The 21,225-nt window shown below is 37.4% G+C and overlaps 1 protein-coding gene across 2 annotated transcripts in view; it reads left to right on the top strand.

Annotated features, from left to right (window-relative positions):
- Nucleotides 1–21,225, top strand: part of PTPRZ1 (protein tyrosine phosphatase receptor type Z1) — a 163,483-nt gene that overhangs the window by 76,833 nt on the left and 65,425 nt on the right. For both annotated transcript variants that reach the window (XM_022582351.2, XM_089917460.1), the window contains exons 3-6: nucleotides 10,206–10,385; nucleotides 12,537–12,688; nucleotides 15,975–16,070; nucleotides 16,548–16,614. In XM_022582351.2, the coding sequence (XP_022438059.2) occupies nucleotides 10,206–10,385; nucleotides 12,537–12,688; nucleotides 15,975–16,070; nucleotides 16,548–16,614 (495 nt within the window). The remainder of the gene's footprint in view (nucleotides 1–10,205; nucleotides 10,386–12,536; nucleotides 12,689–15,974; nucleotides 16,071–16,547; nucleotides 16,615–21,225) is intronic.

The raw sequence follows: 21,225 nt of genomic DNA, 5'->3' as shown, positions 1-21,225 counted from the left end.
GGCCTTGCAAACAAAATTCTAATGGAGGCTAAGTAACAGAATCTTAAAGAGTTACAAAACAAATTTTCACTGCAACATCCTACTTTCATTTATTTCAGTGAGAATTCCTGGCAGACTTGAATAAAGGGATGCTCACATGAAATGATGTGTTTTTGAGGGCCCTGTATTATTTTCTAACCCAAATTATTTCTATACAAAAATCGTTCTTGATGACCATTTTTTTTTCTTTTTTTTAGATTCCATATATATGTGTTAGCGTACGGTATTTGTTTTTCTCTTTCTGACTTAACTTCACTCTGTATGACAGTCTCTAGTCTCTAGGTCCTTTTGTACTAGACTTTTATTCTGTTTCACACTAGACACTCTATAAATATTTGATGAAGGAATGAATAAATGAACAGGTAAAAGCTGTATTTAATGGAATTAAGTTTTGATGGGATCTGAAGATAATATAAAACTTAGTATTCTTAGCTGCAGCAATGGATTTCTGATACTCACAGCTTCCTTGTTAGTCCTTGCGTGTGACCAGGAGAATGCATCTAGGTGATCTGATTTTAGAGTATTTTGTGATAAGTCTATCAAGAAAGGAGGAACTGATAGTTCTATTTAGGAATTAAACCAGAAACTTTGGTCTTATAGGCAGCGTGTTCTTCAACCGAAGCAATAAACAACACTGTAGGAAAATTATCAGAAGTCCTATTACCAATAGAAAGATCTCAGTTATGTTTGTGTCTCAGTCTTCAACTCTGAATCCCTGGTCCTCCCAGCAAAGGTAGGAAACAGAGCCTCTGTTATGCCTCATACTGATAATAAGTATGTGGGCTATAAGCTTTGAGTGCAGATATGATGGTGGTGTCGCTGTCGCCACCACTGCCACCGTTCTCTGTTGCACTGCTACTTCCTTGCTGGAAGAGCTTGGCTCTTCAGTTATTGGAGCAGAGGAAAAGTTGATGACCACAGGGGAGTTTACAGCGACTCCTAGGCAACTTTCAGAGCTATTCTACAAGAAGAGTATTTTATTCCTTAAACAAAGGAGTAATTTCCAGGGGGTATTTTTGGTTCTGTGTTTGCTATCTCATTGGTAATAGACAGATTGCAGCAACAATGAAATCTTGCTCTGTATTTCTCTCATCTTCCCACTGATAGTTTGCCTGCCTTTTGTTGAGGTCAGTTAGTTAACAGCAAATGCTACACTGAAGTTCTGCGATTAATCAGTTGGCATGGCCTTCAACCTCAATCCTGAATATTAAACACAGTGGACTCATTTGGAGAGAAACAGGCAAATATAAAGGACATAACATTAATCACAGAGTTACCTAAAGCCTGAACCTTTTCTTTCTTTTAGAAGTGATGGCTTGTCAGAGGTTGATGAGAGAGCAGCAAGACGTCTTCATGGTTTCTGGGAATTGTTAAATTTCAGCGGTGATTTTTCTGATTTTGATTAAATATTTGATACCAAGCTACAGCAGTAGAAACACTGTAGTATTGGGCTTCACCACTAACACTCTTCTCATTTTATAACAAAATGAAGGATGACAGAGGACTCTGTGGTCGTAACTGTTTAATAGCTTTTTTAAAAAAATTACCTTTGTCTCCCCCCCACCAGATTTGAGACTGGGGACTGGGGAGATCTTCAATACTCTTTAGCCAGATCTCCAGTTCCCTGACCTTTTCTAATTCCATCACACCCACCCTACTGATCTCCACTGTAGGACTGCAACTCCTTACCCTCTCTGCTTGTCCACCAGGACTACTGAACTTACAAAAACAAAAAACAAAAACAGAAGCACACACAGACACACTTTTGAGAGGTGCCTCTGCAAGTTCATGGTCGCCCACACCAGTGGAGTCCTCAGTGCTTTCCATCAGTCTTGAATGTCCACAGTTTCATTCTCTACTGGTTTCCTCAAGCTCCCTCTCTTGAATCTCTCCCACAGCTAATGCATCCTGCTTCCAGTTTTCCTGAGAAAATAGGCAAAAGGGTTAAGAAAATTCATACTATCTGCCAGCCCATTTACATGTATTATCTCATTTAATTTGCACAGTCTAAGAGAGAGAGATTATTGCTTTTCTGACAGAGAAGGTAACTGAGGCACAGGTAAGTGGTGCCTGTAAATGGTGGTGCTGGGATTGAACCAAAGTCAACTCAACTCCCAACCTCTTTTCCTTCCATGGGATGTGATTGTGCTCTACACCTGAAGCTCTGTGGTATGAACCATCAGATTTCTTACTCCCCCATCTCTGAATGTTTACAAATCCATATTTCCTTGATTTTTTTGTTACGTTTCTTTTCCTCTCATAGGCTAATAATCCTCCATCCATGATCTATCTTCTCCCCTTGGGGGAACCTTGATCATGGACCTCTCATTATTCAAACTCCTTCTTATAATAACTTTTCCCCTCAATATATATATACATGCTTAAATTTCTGTCTTAAAAAAAGCATTCCTCATGCTTGCATCAGTCTTTGTATGCTACCCTATCAATCTTCTTTCCTTCATAACAAGCTTTAAAAAAGCTCTTTTTTAATGCTACTCTGTCACCACTAATGTAGTCTTCTGCCTACTGTAGTCTGAATTCCAGGTCCACCATTCACTGAGATAGTTTTATTCTAGGAATACAAGATTTGGAGTTAAGAAATAACAAAATCCAATAGTTACTCTTCAGTCATGACACTGTAAGCTTTCTGACGTGTATGATATTTACTTTGGGATAATCTCTCATTGCTGGAACCATCCTTCTATGACTTTCAGGATACCGTTTTCTTCTAAATTCGCAATTCTTTTTCAGGCCACTTATTCTTAATTTCTTTGGGTGCTCCCTCCTCCCCTTAGGCTCCCTAAATGTTAATACCCTTCAGTGTCTCATCATTGACCTTCTTCTTCCTTATTGACTTTAATTGAAATATTTCATCCACGTTCATGGTTTTAAATTACCCCCTCATTAATGTTCCCCAGTCTCTATCTGTAGTCTGGACTTCTTAATGGCTCTTGGACCCATATTTTTGATTGCCTAATGAGCCTCCATGGAAATCTCAGTCTGTAGGTTCAAAGCCAGAGGCAAAGTCTTTCTTTCTATCCATTCTCTCTATCAACATAACGGGTACCATGATACACCCAGGTATACTCCAGTCAGGATCTTGGGAGTCATCCTTTGCCTATATCCCTTTCTCACTTTCAAATAAAAATCATTTGAACATTCCTAAATCCTTTGAAATGACATCCTGCTTTTAGTCTTGAATTCTGTTGTGTTAGTTTGTACCCCCCAAATTCCCTGCCTTGATTCAATTCTTCTTTACTTCTCCATAGGATTCATTTCATTTTCTGATTAAAGCACTGGTTAACTGTGACCCATTAGAAGTACCAGTCTACTTGTTCTGCTCATTGATTTCGTTTGTACCCACCGCCTATTATCAGGTTGGAATTACTTATCTTCAGAGTAATAGTTTTTTACTATGTCGGTGTCCTTAGATCTTCACCTTGTGTTTTTATTTTTGTTTTCCCCGTGGTCTGTAAAAACTTAAGTTGTTTATTGCATTATAGAGTAGTAATTTTTATTGCTGTTGTTTTCTTAAGGTTTTTATTTGTTTACCTCAGATTTTTCCAACTTGAAAAAGTCATAAACTTTTTTTTTAAACAAGTTTTTTTTTAATTTATTTAATTAATTAATTTATTTTGGGCTGCATTGGGTCTTCTCTGCTGCACGCAGGCCCTCTCCAGCTGCAGCGAGTGGGGGGCTACTCCCTGCTGCCGTGCATGGGCCTCTCACCGCGGCGGCCCCCCTGGCTGTGGAGCACAGGCTCCAGGCGAGCCGGCTTCAGCAGTTGTGGCTCACGGGCTCTAGAGCTCAGGCTCAGTGGTTGTGGCGTACAGGCTTAGTTGCTCCACAGCATGTGGGATCTTCCTGGACCAGGGCTCGTACCCACGTCCCCTGCACTGGCAGGCGGACTCCCAACTACTGCTCCACCAGGGAAGCCCCAAGTCATAAAATTTTAAACAGGAACTTTGAAGTAAGTTTCTGATCGCTCTCTCTATTTATACTGAACTTCAATTAATAATGTTCTTCAACATCATAGTGCTTAAGGAAGTTTTGTGCTAGCATTTTCCTGAATCAGTTGATAACTACCTTCCCTGACATTTGTAACCCTCTGGCAATTGGATATATCTGCCAGGCTTGCAAAGATTTTCTGCTGCCCTGATGTGAGTGTCCCATTAGGGCAGATAATAAGGGAAAACGCAGTCTTGACTAAACAGCTTCTCGTGCTGAAATTGTTTGCATTTGATCTACTTTCAGCACAGTTTTAATAGCAACCATTATCTATATTCACCAACTGCTTTGCTCTCTCTAGCTCCTAAAACCTCTGTTAAACCAAAACCATAAGCAGGCACACTGATTTGTGTGTGTAAAAATACATCGTCATTCTTGTTCTCAACATAGAAAGTTACCTCAGACATCTTTCTTCCTTTGCTTTCAAACGATGACACTTACTGGTGTGACATAAAATCACTCAATGACTGTTACTCAGTACTTCAGGGGTTTATTTTCTAATCTTTGAGGAAGCTCCCTTTCTCAGGCAGCTGGTTGCCTTATCTGAAAAGTGCATACTTAAGTATATATATACAGTTTGCTGGAGTACTAAGTTATATGCTATGCTTTTATTGAAAATAACACTGGTTTGTTTCATTTTTGTATTTGAATAAACTGAAATTTGAATCCAAGACATTTCACTGCTGATAGCTTTATGCTATTTCAGTGACTTATAAATTTTGGCTTTTGGTATATTTGTTAGCACACAAAGCAAGTCCAGAGTCATTTATAAAGCTTTGATTTATGGTGTATGGAATCTTGAGCGGAGTTTATTCAAAGCAATTACTTGCAGTTAATGCCACAATCATTACTACAGTCGACATTCCAGTATTACATTTATTTTTGCCTCTTAATAATAATAATATTTTTATACGTAAATGTGTAGAGACACAAACATTTTCTTACGTCAAGACCTGGACTAGACAAGAAATTCATTAAGATTAAAAGCAGTATGTATTTTTCTTAACGATATCTTGGTCTTTAAAGAATCAGTCCTAAGTCTACTGTTATTCAAAGTTTGTTAAATATCAGTAACTTACGATAACCTTGAAAAGAAACAAATATTGGGATTTTAAAATCATATTTAAATGAAATTTCAGTGGATGTCTGCTGAATACCTTACACTGTATTATAATTATTTTATCCATTTTTCTGATATTAGAAGGTAAGACTCAACAGGAATCATGCAAAAAACAGAGAGGATGATTTTTTCTTTGACTTTCATTTTCATCATTTTCTCACTTTTTTCTTCAAATATTAAAAATCTTCATTGGTATTTTTTTTTTTACTCATTCCTTCTTTATTTTAAACTTTAGTTTTCCTCAGTTGATATCTTTATGTTAGAGACTGGTGGAGTAATAAATACTTCCCTACACAGAATGTTTTTTAGAATGTGTTCCTATTTAGAAGGTGTGTAGTACAAAGACATTGAAGTGTAGGTAACTGTAGATATTTTATTGAAGTATTTATTCATTCAGGAAATGTTTATTTAATCCTTAAGTGCCAGGTTCTAAGAAAGGTTCTGGAATTACGATACAAATAAGAAAAAGACATACTGTAGTTCAAATAAATACAAGGTACCTTAGCCATTCAGGCTGCTCTAACAAAATACCATAGACTGGTGGCTTATAAACAACGGGAGTTTATTTGTCACAGTTCTGAAGACTGGAAGTCCAAGATCAAGGCACCAGCAGATTTTGTATCTAGTGAGGGCTGCTTCCTAGGCCATTATTTTTTCACTGTAACCTCACATTTCAGAAGGGGCGAGGGATCTCTCTGGCATCTCTTTCATAAAGGCATTAATCCTTTGTGTTAGTCAGAGCCCTTATGACCTAATCACCTCCTAAAGGCCCCACCACCAAATGGCATCACATTGGAGATTAGGATTCTAACTTACGAATTTTGGAGGGACATAAACATTCAGTCCATTGCACAGGGATTATGTACACATCAGATGAAGACAAATAGAAGATGCCAAGGGAAATGTCCGCTAATTATGCAGCCTCCCTCTCCCTGCTCATCCTGCATTCCAGCCAGCTCAACCTCTCTGATAAGGCAGCAGTAAGCTCCTTAGCCTTCCAAAGCCTCAGTGCCTCCCACTGGCCTCCCCAGGTATGTCTGATCACAGTCTGCCTTTCCATCTCCCTCTGTAGAAGTCCTCGGCATTCACTCTCCACACTTTTCTGCCGCCATGAGTTTGCTCAGGCTCATCGCTCAACCAGACATGCTCTCAGTTCCCCTCTGCCTGTCAAGATTCTACCCATCCCTCAAGGCCTGCATTGTGTGCTTTGATATCCACGTTTACCTTCTTTCATCCCATCTACTCCTTCAGGCATTTGTCTACTTTTTCTTGAACACGCCCCCAACCTTCTGGGATGCAAGAATAAACAAACAAACTTGAGCCCATGCTCATCTCCTACAGAGCCTACAGTCACTTTCCATTCTGCTTGGAACCAAGAGTGCACAGGGTGTAAATACTGAATACATTCACTTGGTGTGCAGAGCCTATTTTCCAAGCATTTAATTTATTTCTACTGTGTGCCAGACTCCGAGCTTGGCAATGAGATACAGATGCGATAGCTAAGGTGACAAACAGCATACAGTCTGTGAAGTGCTCCAACACAGGTGAGCACAGCAAATTTATTGGAGTGGTACTAGTTCAGGTGAGTCAATACACGGATGAAAGAATAGATGAATACATGAATGAATAATTTATTTTAATTCTCTAGAGCTGACATTTAGTACTCTGCAGTCCTCCTGATGGGTAAATCACCCTGATAAACTTCTGCTGCAACTACAATGCATAGCCTAATTTCTTCCTTCACAACATTTGTTAATAACACTCAAGTGATACAATATAGTTCTAGTGAATTCTGTACACCTGCTTCCTTGGGTATGTCATCCTGGTTTTTATTATGACATGGACTGAGGTCTCCAACTGCAAAATTAAAAACATTAATTTGGGAATTTTAAAAGTAATGTTTAAGCGTAAGGTTAACCTAATGGTTCATTATTAAAAACAGCTAAAGTATATTTAATGCCTCTTTGATTTATGTTTCGTCCTTGTGTGCAATCTTAACACTTTATTGATTTACTTTCCCTGGGTCTCTACTTATGATGATTTGAGACATCCTCTTTTCAGAGTTCACTGCAAAAAGAACATCAAGGTCTTATTTTTCGGGACTTTTTCTGTTGTACAGCCTTTTCACTAAAAAATTTCCTTTTGCCTGTTCTGGTTCTTCTATTTCGTCTGTTAATCACAGAAATTAAGGAGGCTTCCTGAACCTATACCGTACTTGACATCACGATCTAGTAGGTATTTTAAACTGAGTCTACACTCATACACTTCAGAGATCCAGTGACTCAGGATCATTGTGCTGTACAAGGTCAGACAACATACAATTTGGACACGAGATCTTTCTTTATATCCTTCAGCAGAAATTTAGTGGGGACTACTCAACAAAATTGTCATATAACAAACAGTCAGATGTGATCTGCAGTTGAGTTTAGAAATATTTCTTCAGTCGGTCAGTTTTCATTCTTTTTTTCTTGTTTTCATCTTATGTTAGACCCCTGTGAGCTCAGACTCATAAAATGAAAGACATCATCATTTTTTGTCTGTTTCAGTCATTCAGCAAATGTTTATTGAATACCTACTATGTGCCAGGCTTTTTTTCTAGACACTAGAGTGTGGGGGGTCATCTCGGAATCCTGCCTACCAGGTAGGTGGGGAACAAAATTGTGAAAGGGGCAAGAGAAGAAGCTGGAGACTAATTAGAAGGCGCTGGAGATGTCTAAGCCGTTGCTTCTCAAAATTTAACATGTGTGTGAATCTCCTGGGGATTGGGTTAAATTGTAGATTCCAACTTGGTAAGGCTACAGTGGAGGCCTGACTCTCCTGACAATCTCCTAGGTGATGGTGTTGCTGCATGTGAAACAGCAAGACTAACAGGCCAGCGATGACGGTGGCTTGGGCTAAGGGTGCTAACAGTTGAGATGAGAAATGATCTGATTAAGGACATATTTTGAAGGTAGACGCAAAAGGGCTTGCTGAGGAGGAAACAGAGGCACCAGGATGACTTCTGTGTTTAGGGGATGGCAGTGATTATAGGAGGCACTTGTAGGGCAGAAATCCAGTGTTCAGTTGTGGATATGCTAAGTTAGAATCCAAGTAGAGATGAGCACTAAATGCTGTGGACAAAACAGGTTATAACTCATATTCAGTGCTCTAGAGACTTAAAACTTTGTGTTTCTATGCACGACAACTATGAGACTCTTCCTAAGTGTGCTCAGAATTTATTGTACTGTTTGAAAAAATGTAAGCAATAAAAAGTTGTTTATTGATTCGTACTGCAATTTCTTTCTCTGCTTCTCTTGCATTGACACTAGTAAAACAAGCAGTGTTTTCTTGTCCCCATGCCAGTGTTCTTTACAGTGAAATTAACGTATTATTACTCAAATTGTTAAAGCTGTTCCCAGAAGCCAAAACGTGCATCACTGTGCATATTTAAAGCATATTGTATTCAAGTGCTGTCTAAACAGAGAGCTAGATTTTGAAATAAAATAAGTTTTCAGCAGCTATTATTGATTCTGGTGTATGCCTCACTAGGAGATGAATTACCAAAATTTCCCTGGCTATATAGGCAGTTTCATGGTGTGACTAATTAGTATTTCTTTCCTGGGTTAAATTATGCAAAATTAGCTTTATCACATTATGAGAGCTTGCATGTAAGTCGATCCTCACTGATTCCCTTATCACAAAAAGAAGATGGCATAGACTAGAGTTGTATGGAGTGTATGTTTTCTTATAATTTCTCTGAACATCAACCATGTGAAATCTTGGCCTTACCCATACTCATGTTCTGAAAGAAAAGCATTTGAAAGGATAGAAGCTGAAAACGGTGCGGCTACCTGCTCTTTCGTGGAATGGCGGCAGAAATGCTAGAGTTTAGCCAGAGAAGAGGTTGAGACTTGGACTCACAACATTGCATATATTTTAATAGATGAACATTAAATAAAACATACCCATTGTTAGCACTGCTTGGGTGCTTAGCTAAGTTAATGTCCAGTGAAATAGGTTATGAGAGATGGTTTGTGGTTTCAGGTAGTGGTGAAATAAAGGCAACATAGGGCAATTTGGATTTAGAGGACTATTCATTCTGTGGAATAGATGAAAATTCACTTCACTGTAAGCAAAAATCTTTAGAGAAAGCCCTGTTTTATTTTTTCTATTGTTAAACCATAAAATCTGTTAGGCTTTATAACCAGGAAAAAAAAGGGGGAGAGGGGAAGGAAGGAGATATTTCAAGGAGAGCCTGGTGATTACATTTTTATAAATAAGCCCTGAGCAGATGGAAATTAAACCAAATCGTTCAACGCAGGGATAAGAGAAAGTCTAAAGGGGCCTCCCCCCCACCCCATCCCCGTGGAGAGTACTAAGGAAGTCGGAACTTAACTCCTCTCGTCTGGACATGCTTCAATCTGGAACCCTGAGCTAGGACTATCTGATAGGACAAGTAGGTTTTCTGTTGATTTGGAAGAGCGTGATGGCTAAACAAGGCCATTGTTGAACCCTGCACTTGTTCTATAAGCATCTTCTCATAGTGTATCATACTAAAACCCAGAATCGAAATCTAGGCATATAGTTATTTCTCAGTATTGGAGAAGAATTGGTTCCAGGATTCCCTCGGATAGCAAAATCTGTGATGCTCAAGTCCTTTATATAAAATGGTGTAGTATTTGCATATAACCTACATACATCCTCCCGTATTCTTCTAATTATCTCTAGATTATTTATAATACCTAATACAATGTAAATGCTATGTAAATAGTTGTATATACAATGTAAATGCTATGTAAATAGTTGCCAGTGCTATGGAGCATTCTGGAATTATTTTTACCAAATGTGTTTGCTCTGAGATTAGTTGAATCTGCAGAAGTGAAACCTGTGAATACAGAGGTCCAACTGTAATTATTTTAAGAATTGGTTTAAAGATGTCCCAATTTTCCCTACTATTGTGTCTATTTTTATGTAACATATTAACTACTTTATAAATATAAAATTTAGCTTTTGCATGGTAATTTAAAAAACTGACTTCTTACTTTTTTTTTCCCCCTAGGAGCATTGAATCAAAAAAATTGGGGAAAGAAATATCCAACATGTAATAGCCCCAAACAATCTCCTATCAATATTGATGAAGATCTTACACAAGTAAATGTGAATCTTAAGAAACTTAAATTTCAGGGTTGGGATAAAACATCTTTGGAAAACACATTCATTCATAACACTGGGAAAACAGGTAAAATATTTGCATTTTATTTCTGACGTTAATATGTTTATCAGACCTAGAGTATGTTTAGGTTATTTTCCTTTTATTTTCCTTTGAATGATGTATTCTGAACTGGATAGAAACTATAGGTAGAAGAAGTCAAATAGAAAATTGGAAGTTTAGACCTTCTGAAAATGTGTACAAAAAATTAAATGACCAAAGTCATAATATCGTGTTCTCCAGTAATATAACAATAAAGATGCCTCCACTGGAAGAGCTGTTAAAGATAACATAATATATAGCTATTGTAATTTAATAACCCCATCACTGGTTAATCACTTAGTCAATCAGGATTTCTTTTTCTTGGGCATTTTATTTGATCTTGTCTGCTCAGCCTTGTGCTGTGTTCAATATTTGGATGTGAAAAAAGCAATCTACTATAATTGAATTTTAAGAAATTACTAGCCCTTCTATTAGACAGTTTAAAATTATATACCAGCCTTAGGAAGCACTCTCTAAGTTTTTTCTCTTAGTATGCAAAATATAATACCATAAAAAATTCCAGTAAACAACAGATAGACAAAATAGTTTATAAAAGTGAACAGTATTGTTTTTCTGATCTTATAGGTTAAATGAAATCGTATATATATCGGGAAGTTATGTAAAAACAAATACAGGAAAAAGATTAGAAAAAATATTCACTATAATAGTAGCTATGTTGGTGTGGTTTTATCATTAGTGGTATTTTTCTCTGTTTTCCATATTTTGGTAATATAATTATTTTAACGTGGTAATTTAATTTTAAGTCCCGTGAGGGTAGGAATTTTCAACATCAGTGCCTGATAAATAGTAAGCATTCAGTAAGTATTTTTCTGAATGAATAATTTGAAAAATTATTACATGTTATAAGATATTATTAATTTATACATAATAGTATATTGTCCCAAATCTTGACATTTTAATTACCAGTTTTAAAGGATGTTACAAAGCAGTAAAGCATGTAATCTCTGCTTTATTTTTCTTAGTGGAATGTGGTAAAGCACTTGATCTTTAGAGCCACACTTTTTAGGTTCACTACTGGCCATTTAAAGCACAGTGTGGAACCTTGAGCAAGTTACTTAACCTCTCTGTGACTCAATTTCCTTATCTGTTAAATAGGGATTGTAATGGTATCTTCTTCCTAGGGTTGTGTGAGGATCAAATATTTAATACATGTAAAGTAGTGTAATGCATGGCATGTCGTAAGTGATAAATGTTGACCATTATTGTTATTGTGTTTGTTGCTATTGTTATTATTCATGAAAGTTTATATCTCTAGCTGGCTGGTGTCCACTGGAAAAAAAAGCACAGCCTAAAAGTTAAGAATTATGTTTTATTTGGCAGACTTTATACTGGCCAATGTGTTGGATTCTGTTCCTAATGCCAACAGTGGTTTCTGCTTGATAGAACAAAGACTATTTAAATCTGATTGAGAGACATTGAAATATTGCATTCGGGTCTCCAGAGGATCATTAATCTCCAGATGACTCCTAAAGTATAGTCAGATAGTATCTGCTACGGAACTGAAATAGGAGAGCTTAAGATTCTAAGAGTTGCAACCGAGGCTTCAAACACGAGATGGCTTAAACCCCTTCAAAGGGAATGGGTCTCCCGCCTTCCTTGCCACAGTCTAGGACAGAAGTTCTGAAGCTTGTTGAAGCCTGGAGTGATGCTTGGGGGCATAAGGAGATGGGACAAAAGCAGCAGCCTGTTAAAGAGTAGAAACAGGCTGACCTTGAGAAGGTTGGGGGTACCCCCAGGAAAAGACTTCCTCTTTCCACTCCTCTGTTCCTTCTCCCTTTAACTATCCCTGCACTACCCTCTGATGCGTTAGGGGAGCAGGGCTTTGGACACCAAACAAACAAATCTTGGAACACCAAACAGACAGGGCAGGTGGACTGCCTGTCTGCTGCTTTTAGTGCTGTATAGCAGTTAAGGTCTTAGGTTTATTTTACATTTGTGGCAATAGGACACATTAAGTGTACTATGCAGAGTTACAAAGTTCAGCTTCCAAAATGGTAACTTCTTCTAAATGTATCAAATAAATGATTTTATTAATGTACTTTAATAGATGAAAATTTAGTTAAATTTGCAATTTTGATTCTCAGAAACTTAGATGCAATTTTATTGTTTTTTTTTAAGTGGAAATTAATCTCACAAATGACTACCGTCTCAGTGGAGGAGTTTCAGAAACGGTGTTCAAAGCAAGCAAGATAACTTTTCACTGGGGAAAATGCAATATGTCATCTGATGGATCAGAACATAGTTTAGAAGGACAAAAATTTCCACTGGAGGTAAGTCAATAGTTCCACTAGTTACTATTTCGTTTTCTAAATCATTGGGATTTTATTTAGCATATAATTTAATTCATTTGTAATCAACTTTATAATTTATACAGCTATATTTTGTTTAGTTGGTTAATATCTGCCTTCTTCACTAGCCTAAGCTCAATAAGATCCATATGTGATTTTCCACGTCCTGGTAATGCAGAGTGTCACATTATAGATGATCAATAAATACTGATGAGTGAATGAATGAAATTCTTTCCATAGCCCAGTAGGAATAAAAGGGGAAAATTTTATCAACATACTGGAGAATCAGAAAGCTTCAAATTAAAATGAGAAAATTTTCAGATTAAAAATTGGCAAGATAAATATAATTATAATAAATAGTGTGTGTGCAGTGAAATATGTAAATACTTTCATACATGTCTGGAGAAAGTATAAATTGGTAGACTTTCTGGGAAGCAGTTCACTTGTTTTTATCAAGAACTTTAAATGTTTTATTCTCAATATTCACATTTCAGTTTGTAGCAATTTAGTCTGAAGAATAATTAAGGACATAAGAATTTATGTGCAAAGACTTATTTACAATAATAAAAATTGAAACAAAAGGAAATGATTAAATACATTATGATAGATTATTATAGATCTTGTAAAAATCATGTTTTTCAACTATTTATTTACCAGAAAAAGTTCATCATAAGTGCTTTTAAAAAGTGGAACGTAAAATAGTATACACAGTCTTTTTTTTTTAATTAATTAATTAAGTATTTATTTTTGGCTGCGTTGGGTCTTCCTTGCTGCGCACGGGCCTTCTCTAGTTGCGGTGAGCGGGGGCTGCTCTTTGTTTCGGTGCGCGGGCTTCTCAATGTGGTGGCTTCTCTTATTGTGGAGCACGGGCTCCAGGCACAAGGGCTTCAGTAGTTGTGGCTTGTGGGCTCTAGAGCGCAGGCTCAGTAATTGTGGCGCACGGGCTTAGTAGCTCCGCGGCGTGTGGGATCTTCCCCGACCAGGGCTTGAACCCGTATACACAGTATTATTATTCCAAATTTTGTAAAACATGAAATTAATTAGTGGCTGAGAGTACAGTCTGAGTCAAATGGACGAGGCTTGAATACTGGCTTCACCGTCTAATTAGTAGCTATATGACATGACATTGTAAAAATTATTTAATTTCCCTAAGCTTCTGTTTCTGTTCTGTGAAATTGACATAATAGTAGTAGCACATCTCTGTAAAGTTATTATGAGGATTAAATGAAAGATTGAATTATTGCTATTGTAAAAATAATTGAAGGAAACCAAGAAAACATTAATAGTGATTTTCTCTGGGTGATGGCATTATAGGTGCCTTTTCTTTTCTCCTTTAAAGTTGCCATATTTTCAATATTACCTGTAATAAATCTGTATTACTTTTATAATCCAAAATAGTTATTGATAATAAAAATAAGATAAATTAGTTATTTCATAAAGGATTAAAATATTTTAATGTGGAGAAGCACATTCAAGTTTATGACTTATAATTTTTTAAATATCCTTAAAGAAAAGCATGTTTATCAAATTTGGTTTGTTAAAAAAACGAAAGTCAACCCATTAAACACATAACATTCTCACTTCCGAGAGTTTAGCTCTCTCACAATACTACTTAGAACAATGGTGAAAATCAAGAAAAACTCTAACAATAACAAAAGCTGTGATTCAGCAAAATAAATTATACAGAATCTGTGTACTAAACCTCACGTATTTTTCTTATTTAAAAGCCCCTCAAGTTGTCTCTCAGATATGTCATTTGTTTGTTGTTTGCTTTTTATTTTATTTTTTAAAAACATTCATGGTTTTAATTTTATTTACTTATTTTATTTATTTTTATTTTTTTGGCCGCGCCACGCGGCTTAGCGGGATCTTGGTTCCCTGACCAGGGATTGAACCTGGGCCCACGGCAGTGAAAGCCCGGAATCCTAACCACTGGACCGCCAGGGAATTCCATCTTGTTTGTTTTTCAAAACACTCTCCACATAATTGTGCAAGCAGGGAAACTGGGGGGTATGCGTGACCTGCTCTTTCTTTCCGGCCTCTCATATCCTATAATCAGCGCCTCAGTTCTGCCCCTAAATGATGTGGGAGGTCAGAAAAAGGTTCAAACCACCTTTGTCTCTTACTTGAGTATCTAAGTCCCTGCAGCTAGTTTCTCTCCAGTCTTAATCCCTTCTGCTCTCCCCGCTTCTCCCCAGCCCTGCCCCCTTCCCATCAGGGACTTCTATTGCCCTCCAGCCCAAACTGCTGGGACTGCCTGTGTGGCCCCTGCCTACTTCTCCAGCCTCATATCTCTCTTCTCCTCTCACGTGTGTTCAACTGAACTTCTAACAAACTACTTGCCATTTCCCACACTTCTCATACTTTCTTGCCTGTAGGCCTTTTCCTAGCTGGTCCCTCTGACCTGAACACACATTCATCTCTTCTGCTTTTTCATCTGTCAACTTTAAAGCCACGCATGCTTCAGGGGTCAACTTGGAAATCCTCTCTCTGAAAAGGTTTTGGTGACCACCCAAGGCAGGAGCCACTGCCTTCCTCTGCTTCACACCTGCTCTTTCTCTGATCCATAGCCCTAAATGCACATTAATCTTTTCAGAGGCTTTCTGCTCTTCCCTTAATTATATGTCTAAACTACCTGAGTTATCAAATTTCCAAGCCCACGACCCTAGGAGCACCAGCTTGTAAGTGAGAGTGGAGGCTGTTATAGATAGATGTGTGGACTGAAGTAGAAATGAACAAGGGATAGCCTCGCACCAGTGGGGAGAGACTTAAAATAAGGAATTTATGACTCCTTTGGTATTTTTTAGGTAGAAGCAAAGAGTTCTTGAGAGTTTCACTGTTAGTAGAGCACAATACAATAATGTCCAAAACTGGTAGCTCAGACCATCAAGAAAGGCATGTCCATTCAGGAAAGAATGAAACCATATTTGAAAGAATTCCATCAAAATAGTGAAAATAACATTTGATAATTTATTACATTTGATAATTGCTCTAGTAAATTATTCAGTGTCCCCTGGTAATCACAAAGTGGTAATTTCAGTTCTAGATCTGTCCAACTTTGTATTTCTTTCTTCATTGAAGGATAAGTGATAGTTGTGTATACATGTAATTGATAAAATATTTTGAAAATTCACAAAATATAGAATTATATAGTTTATAGAATTTTTCAAATAGAATTTAATGAACTGATAAATTATTTTATTGTCTTTTTGCTGACTTTCTTGTGAAATCTTTGTATGTAATAAAGGCATCTTTGTTACATTTATAGATGCAAATCTACTGCTTTGATGCGGACCGATTTTCAAGTTTTGAGGAAGCCGTTAAAGGAAAAGGGAAGTTAAGAGCTTTATCCATTTTATTTGAGGTAATCATTATACAGAGATTTAGCACTAACTTTTCAATCATGGGGAATATCAAAACACACTTTTTTACAAATAGAAGGGCTCATAAGTGGAATGATAACTGGTGATTATTTTCAAAGAGAACAACCTCTTGGCTGGTATGTTTAAAAGGGGACTCTTGTATTTGTCAATTGGATATGTCACTTCCAGCTGGAGCAAATCTGTGCACTCGTACACTACAAGATTTGCTTATTTGCAAAGCATCAGCATGATACAGCAGTAACTATGAATCGTAACATTTTAAAATGTCCTTTTCTTAATGGAAAATTTGAAAATTATCTGGTTTTGGTTTGGTTTATTCTTAACTTGCTGTGAAAAAAAATGTGCATTTAGGACATTACTTTTGAATACTTAAAATAGAATTTACTAATCTCTACATTTTATTGAATAATTAGTCAAATATTTTATGCAACTTTTAGAACATCATTCTTCTTTCACAGGTTGGAATAGAAGAAAATTTGGATTACAAAGCAATTATTGATGGAGTTGAGAGTGTTAGTCGTTTCGGTAAGCTATTTGGAGAAATCTCTTTCTTCCAGATTTACTTTGGATGCATATGAATTTTTACAATGTTATAAAAATCACTTGTTCCAAGGAAGAAGGGCAGACATTTGTAAAGAGGAGCAATCTCTCACATCTCACACTTGACAATTTATACACTTCTCACTAAACAACAATTTATCAGAAATTTTGTCACATAAAATCATAAAACGTTAATGTAAGTAGGAAGTTGCAAGTTTTCTAATTCTTTTATTGAAAATAATCTAATCACATTATGCATTTAAACGTATTTTTATTCTGTCTCTGCATTGTACATCTGTAAAAGACTCTATAATCTGAAACCAGTTAATTTTATAAAAATTTTATTTTAAAGTGAAAAGGGAATTGTTACTCAAGTTCAAATGTATTCCCTGGTGGTTTCCTTGATAAGTCCTTTGCTTTACCAATATGATGAGATAAGATTTTTGGAAGGTGAATGCCTACATAGAACAAGGTTCACTATACTTTTATACTGTTCTGCCTGCTATCTCACGGATCTTGTAACTGTCACAGCAAATGCTTTTGACAACATTGGCAAGAGACAGCAAACCTGTTGTTATTGTTGTTTTATTTTTATTAAGCAGAGTATTAGTGTTGTCCTGAGTTATCAATAAAGGAGGAGTATTCCTCTCCGGGAAGCTGCAAAATGTGAAATCAGAAACACAACTCACATAGATCCTTTTCCTGAAAGCAGAAATCTGGCCTAGGGTTGATTCATCTTTGTCAATTATATGTGAGAACTTGAACTGACCAAACTCTTCAGAAGTCAGGCATATGTGAGGCCCTGCAGTGCAGCTTTTTTTTTGAAAGGTGCAATCAAACGGCATAAAGTTGTTAGTTATCTCCCTCCATCCACCTAGATTGCAGAATTCAACATTGAATGCCATAAGCCACACTTAATTTCTCCCTCATTTAGTCAGAAAGTGGAGTCTATGCAGACTGCAAGAAGGCAGCTAGTTTGAATTCCTAAACTTAAAATGATGTAAAATATGCACCTGAATGTTCCCAGGCCTTGCACCAGCCTGTGGGACCACAGAAGTGATACTAACACTGGTTGTTAGTCCTGATTTGTGCAGCTGTGGCACTTTGGCCACTCTCTTGAGGCCTCTTCAGTTGTTTCTGGGGGTCTCTAGGAGGGTGTAGTCTGAGCTTAAGAACCAATTTGCTCATGTTCTTGGACTAAAGTTTCCTTTTTAATATCTACTGTCTATAAGCCATTGAGGGGGATGCTTCATTAGAGCCTGCTGTCACATAGTACCCTCCCTGGGGATGTGGGTTCCCTAACAGCATTCTGCCTCTGTCCTGGCTCTTAATTCAGAAACAGAACAAATGGTCTCCTGGCTGTCTGGAAACACATACTAGTCTGCCCTCTATCTATCTATCTTCTCTCTCTCTCTCTACCCATGCACCAACTTCTCTCCTCTTTTACCAAAAAATAAAATCCTCCATGCCTATCAGCCCATCTACTAGATACTTAATATTTCCATATACTCAGCAAGGACACCTAAGCCCATACAGTTGTAGAGCTAGGATTTAGAACCTGTCTGTCCAAAAAGTTTGTTCTAATATATTGTAGAGATTTATATTAGTTACATGTTTCAGAACACATATGAAGCACCTGTCAATCTGATTTGAATGGTTGTGAGATATGATCTGTCCATACTAAATAAGTTAAGTCCTTCCAAAGTTAAATGTCTGAGAATTCTTGGATTAAATTTAGTCCTATTTCAGAGTCTAGAAAAACCCCTGGTGCCCCATAAACGGTAGGCTTCCCAACATTGGCTGCCAGCCATTGCTGCTGGGAACTTGAAGGCAGTGCTCATCTTTAGACAGTGGCTCAGGAACTGCAGCTAAACTCACATTATATGGAGAATATGCGGCTAAAATCCTGCCACATATTCTCCATATAATGTGAGTGACACAAAAAATCAACACTGTTCAACCATCATTCAGATTATAAAGTCTGCCTTATTACAGTGTGGGCTGGTTGCTCATTTCCTATATTCCTCTCTAAGAGACAAACCCATTTCTCTTTCCTTCCCTCTTTCTTACCTTTTTTTCTTTTCCTTCCTTCCATCACACCTACTCTATGTTAGACATTGCTCTCACGTGGAGTGGTGAGAGAGGGTGCGGTTGCAGCAATCAGAGATAATGCATTAATATTCCCCAAACAGAGCCCACAAAAGGAAAAACTGTTAGTCGAAATCCTTCAAGTTGCAAGAAGGAGACACACCCCAGGTAAATCATCAGTGATTCTCAAATGAGAGTTCTCATCAGAACGATTTGTGGTGCTTTCCTAATCACAAATGCAGGCCAGGAATTTGTATATTGAAAAATCCTCACAGGCAGTGTTGATGTAGCCCCATCCTAAGTCTCATTGTCCTAAGTGATAAGAGTTGGTTTTAAGTATTTAATGGTTCTTTCCTTGCATTGGGCAGGACCATGGTCTTTGTCTTTATCTCCTTGTCTCTCACCCTCCTCATCTTTCCACCTCCTACTATCAGCCTCCCACGAAGGAGGATCTGATTGGTTTGTTAACCATTAATTCATGTTCAAAGGAAGAGGATCACTGAGTGAATGACTGATCACAAATAGAGCAGTGTTGGCTCAGGTGTGATTCTCTCTTGTGTTAGTAATAGTGAGGTTATTCAGATGAGGTGCATGTTTTTGCAAGCCACAAAAAAACCCCACCTTAGTCCAGTTTTCTCATAAGATGATGGTGCAATTGGAAAATACTACTGTAATTGTAAAGTCTTGTGATATCAGAAAGAAACTTAGGACATGTGCGTACATAACAAAAAAAAATAAGGTACAAAATAGTTAACGTGTCCATAACAGAGACTAGATAAGTGGTATTGAAGTGCTGTTGAAGGAAGAATGGATTCTATACTGAGATGAGGGAAGGAGGAATTGAAAACTTTCTTCTGATTCTTTCCATTGCTCTTAATTATTTCCCCTTTAATTTCTTCTCCAATTTCACGACCGTTATCTATTTCACCATCCCTGTTCAAATCTTCTGTTTTTCCTTTTCTGGCTTCTAGGTCTCCTGGTGTTTAATTTCCCACCTAATTTAGCAGTGAGTCAGTTTCTGGCTCCTTACTTAATTAGTATTCTCTACGTCCACATTTCCACAGAACATTTGTAAGATAAGTTTTTTCATCAGAAAAAGGAAGAATTGTAGTCCATTGATGATTAAAAAAGAGGTTATTTAATCACAAATTTTCTAAATATCAAAAACATAAATCTGAAAATGGAAAAATATTCACGTATTCAAAATAGTTTCCTTAGTTTCTGAGAACTTGAATCTGAGTCTGAATTCTAAATAATCTTGTCGTGACATTGGAGGAGAGGAAGACATACTTTTAGAAGTTACTAATTAACCCATTAAACCTAATGTAACTTGAATTTTCTAATGGATTAAAATGACTTAGGTTGTATCTACATGACACTATCAATTCTGTCAATAGGTTTTTACTTCTAAGATTTAGTCTTAAATGCAGACTGGAAGCAGTTATCTATAACTTTATTAGCAGGCTTCTTTCTTCCTGAAGAAGTTTCTGTATTGCAGAAAAAAGTAACATTCAATAACTAACTTTTAAATGGAAATAGTTTTTTTCCTTGAGGCTTTCTGGATGTGTCCAATCTTCATTTCATTTAGAGCTGTAATACACTATTAAGATCATCTGGTCCAAAATGTAAAATATATAGCAAGTGGGAAGCAGCTGCATAGCACAGGGAGATCAGCTCGGTGCTTTGTGACCATCTAGAGGGGTGGGATAGGGAGGGTGGGAGGGAGACGCAAGAGGTAGGTATATGGGGATATATGTAAACATATAGCTGATTCACTTTGTTATACAGCAGAAACTAACACAACATTGTAAAGCAATTATACTCCAGTAAAGATGTTAAAAAATAAAATCATCCGGTTCAGTTATTTCATTTTGTAATGAGGAATTTGGGGTTCAAGAAGACTAAAATCTTGCAAAAGCTTTACTCTACTTAAGGTTTTCAACTCTGGCTGCATGTTTGAATCACCTGGGGACGGTTTTTTAAAAAATGTAGACGCACCTAAAATTATAGCCTAAAAATAAATATAGATGCTCAAGTCCCACTACTAGAGATTTAAATTAAAACAGCCTAGGGTGGGGTCTGGGACATTGATATATTTTTAATGCTCCCCAGATAATTCGTATACTGCTACTCTGTATTGTACCATCTCACTTAGGCTAGATTAAATTGGCGTCAGGGACTATTTCTTTTTTTTTTTTTCCCGGTACGTGGGCCTCTCACTGTTGTGGCCTCTCCCGTTGCGGAGCACAGGCTCCGGACGCGCAGGCTCAGCGGCCATGGCTCACGGGCCCAGCCGCTCCGCGGCATGTGGGATCTTCCCGGACCAGGGCACGAACCCGTGTCCCCTGCATCGGCAGGTGGACTCCCAACCACTGTGCCACCAGGGAAGCCCAGGGACTATTTCTTAATGACCTAAATCTACAAGACAGAGCAGAGGACATGTACTAGACTGGGTAGTTAAACACAGATAAGTTAAAATAAGTTAAACACAGATCTCACTGGTAAGCA

This window comes from Delphinapterus leucas, chromosome 9 (assembly GCF_059928025.1).
Source record: "Delphinapterus leucas isolate spDelLeu-1000000601 "Yukka" chromosome 9, BTC_Dleu_Yukka2, whole genome shotgun sequence".
Taxonomy (NCBI): Eukaryota; Metazoa; Chordata; class Mammalia; order Artiodactyla; family Monodontidae; genus Delphinapterus; species Delphinapterus leucas.
The sequence above is the reverse complement of the archived record's forward strand: the minus strand, read 5'-3'. Positions and strand labels throughout refer to the sequence as shown.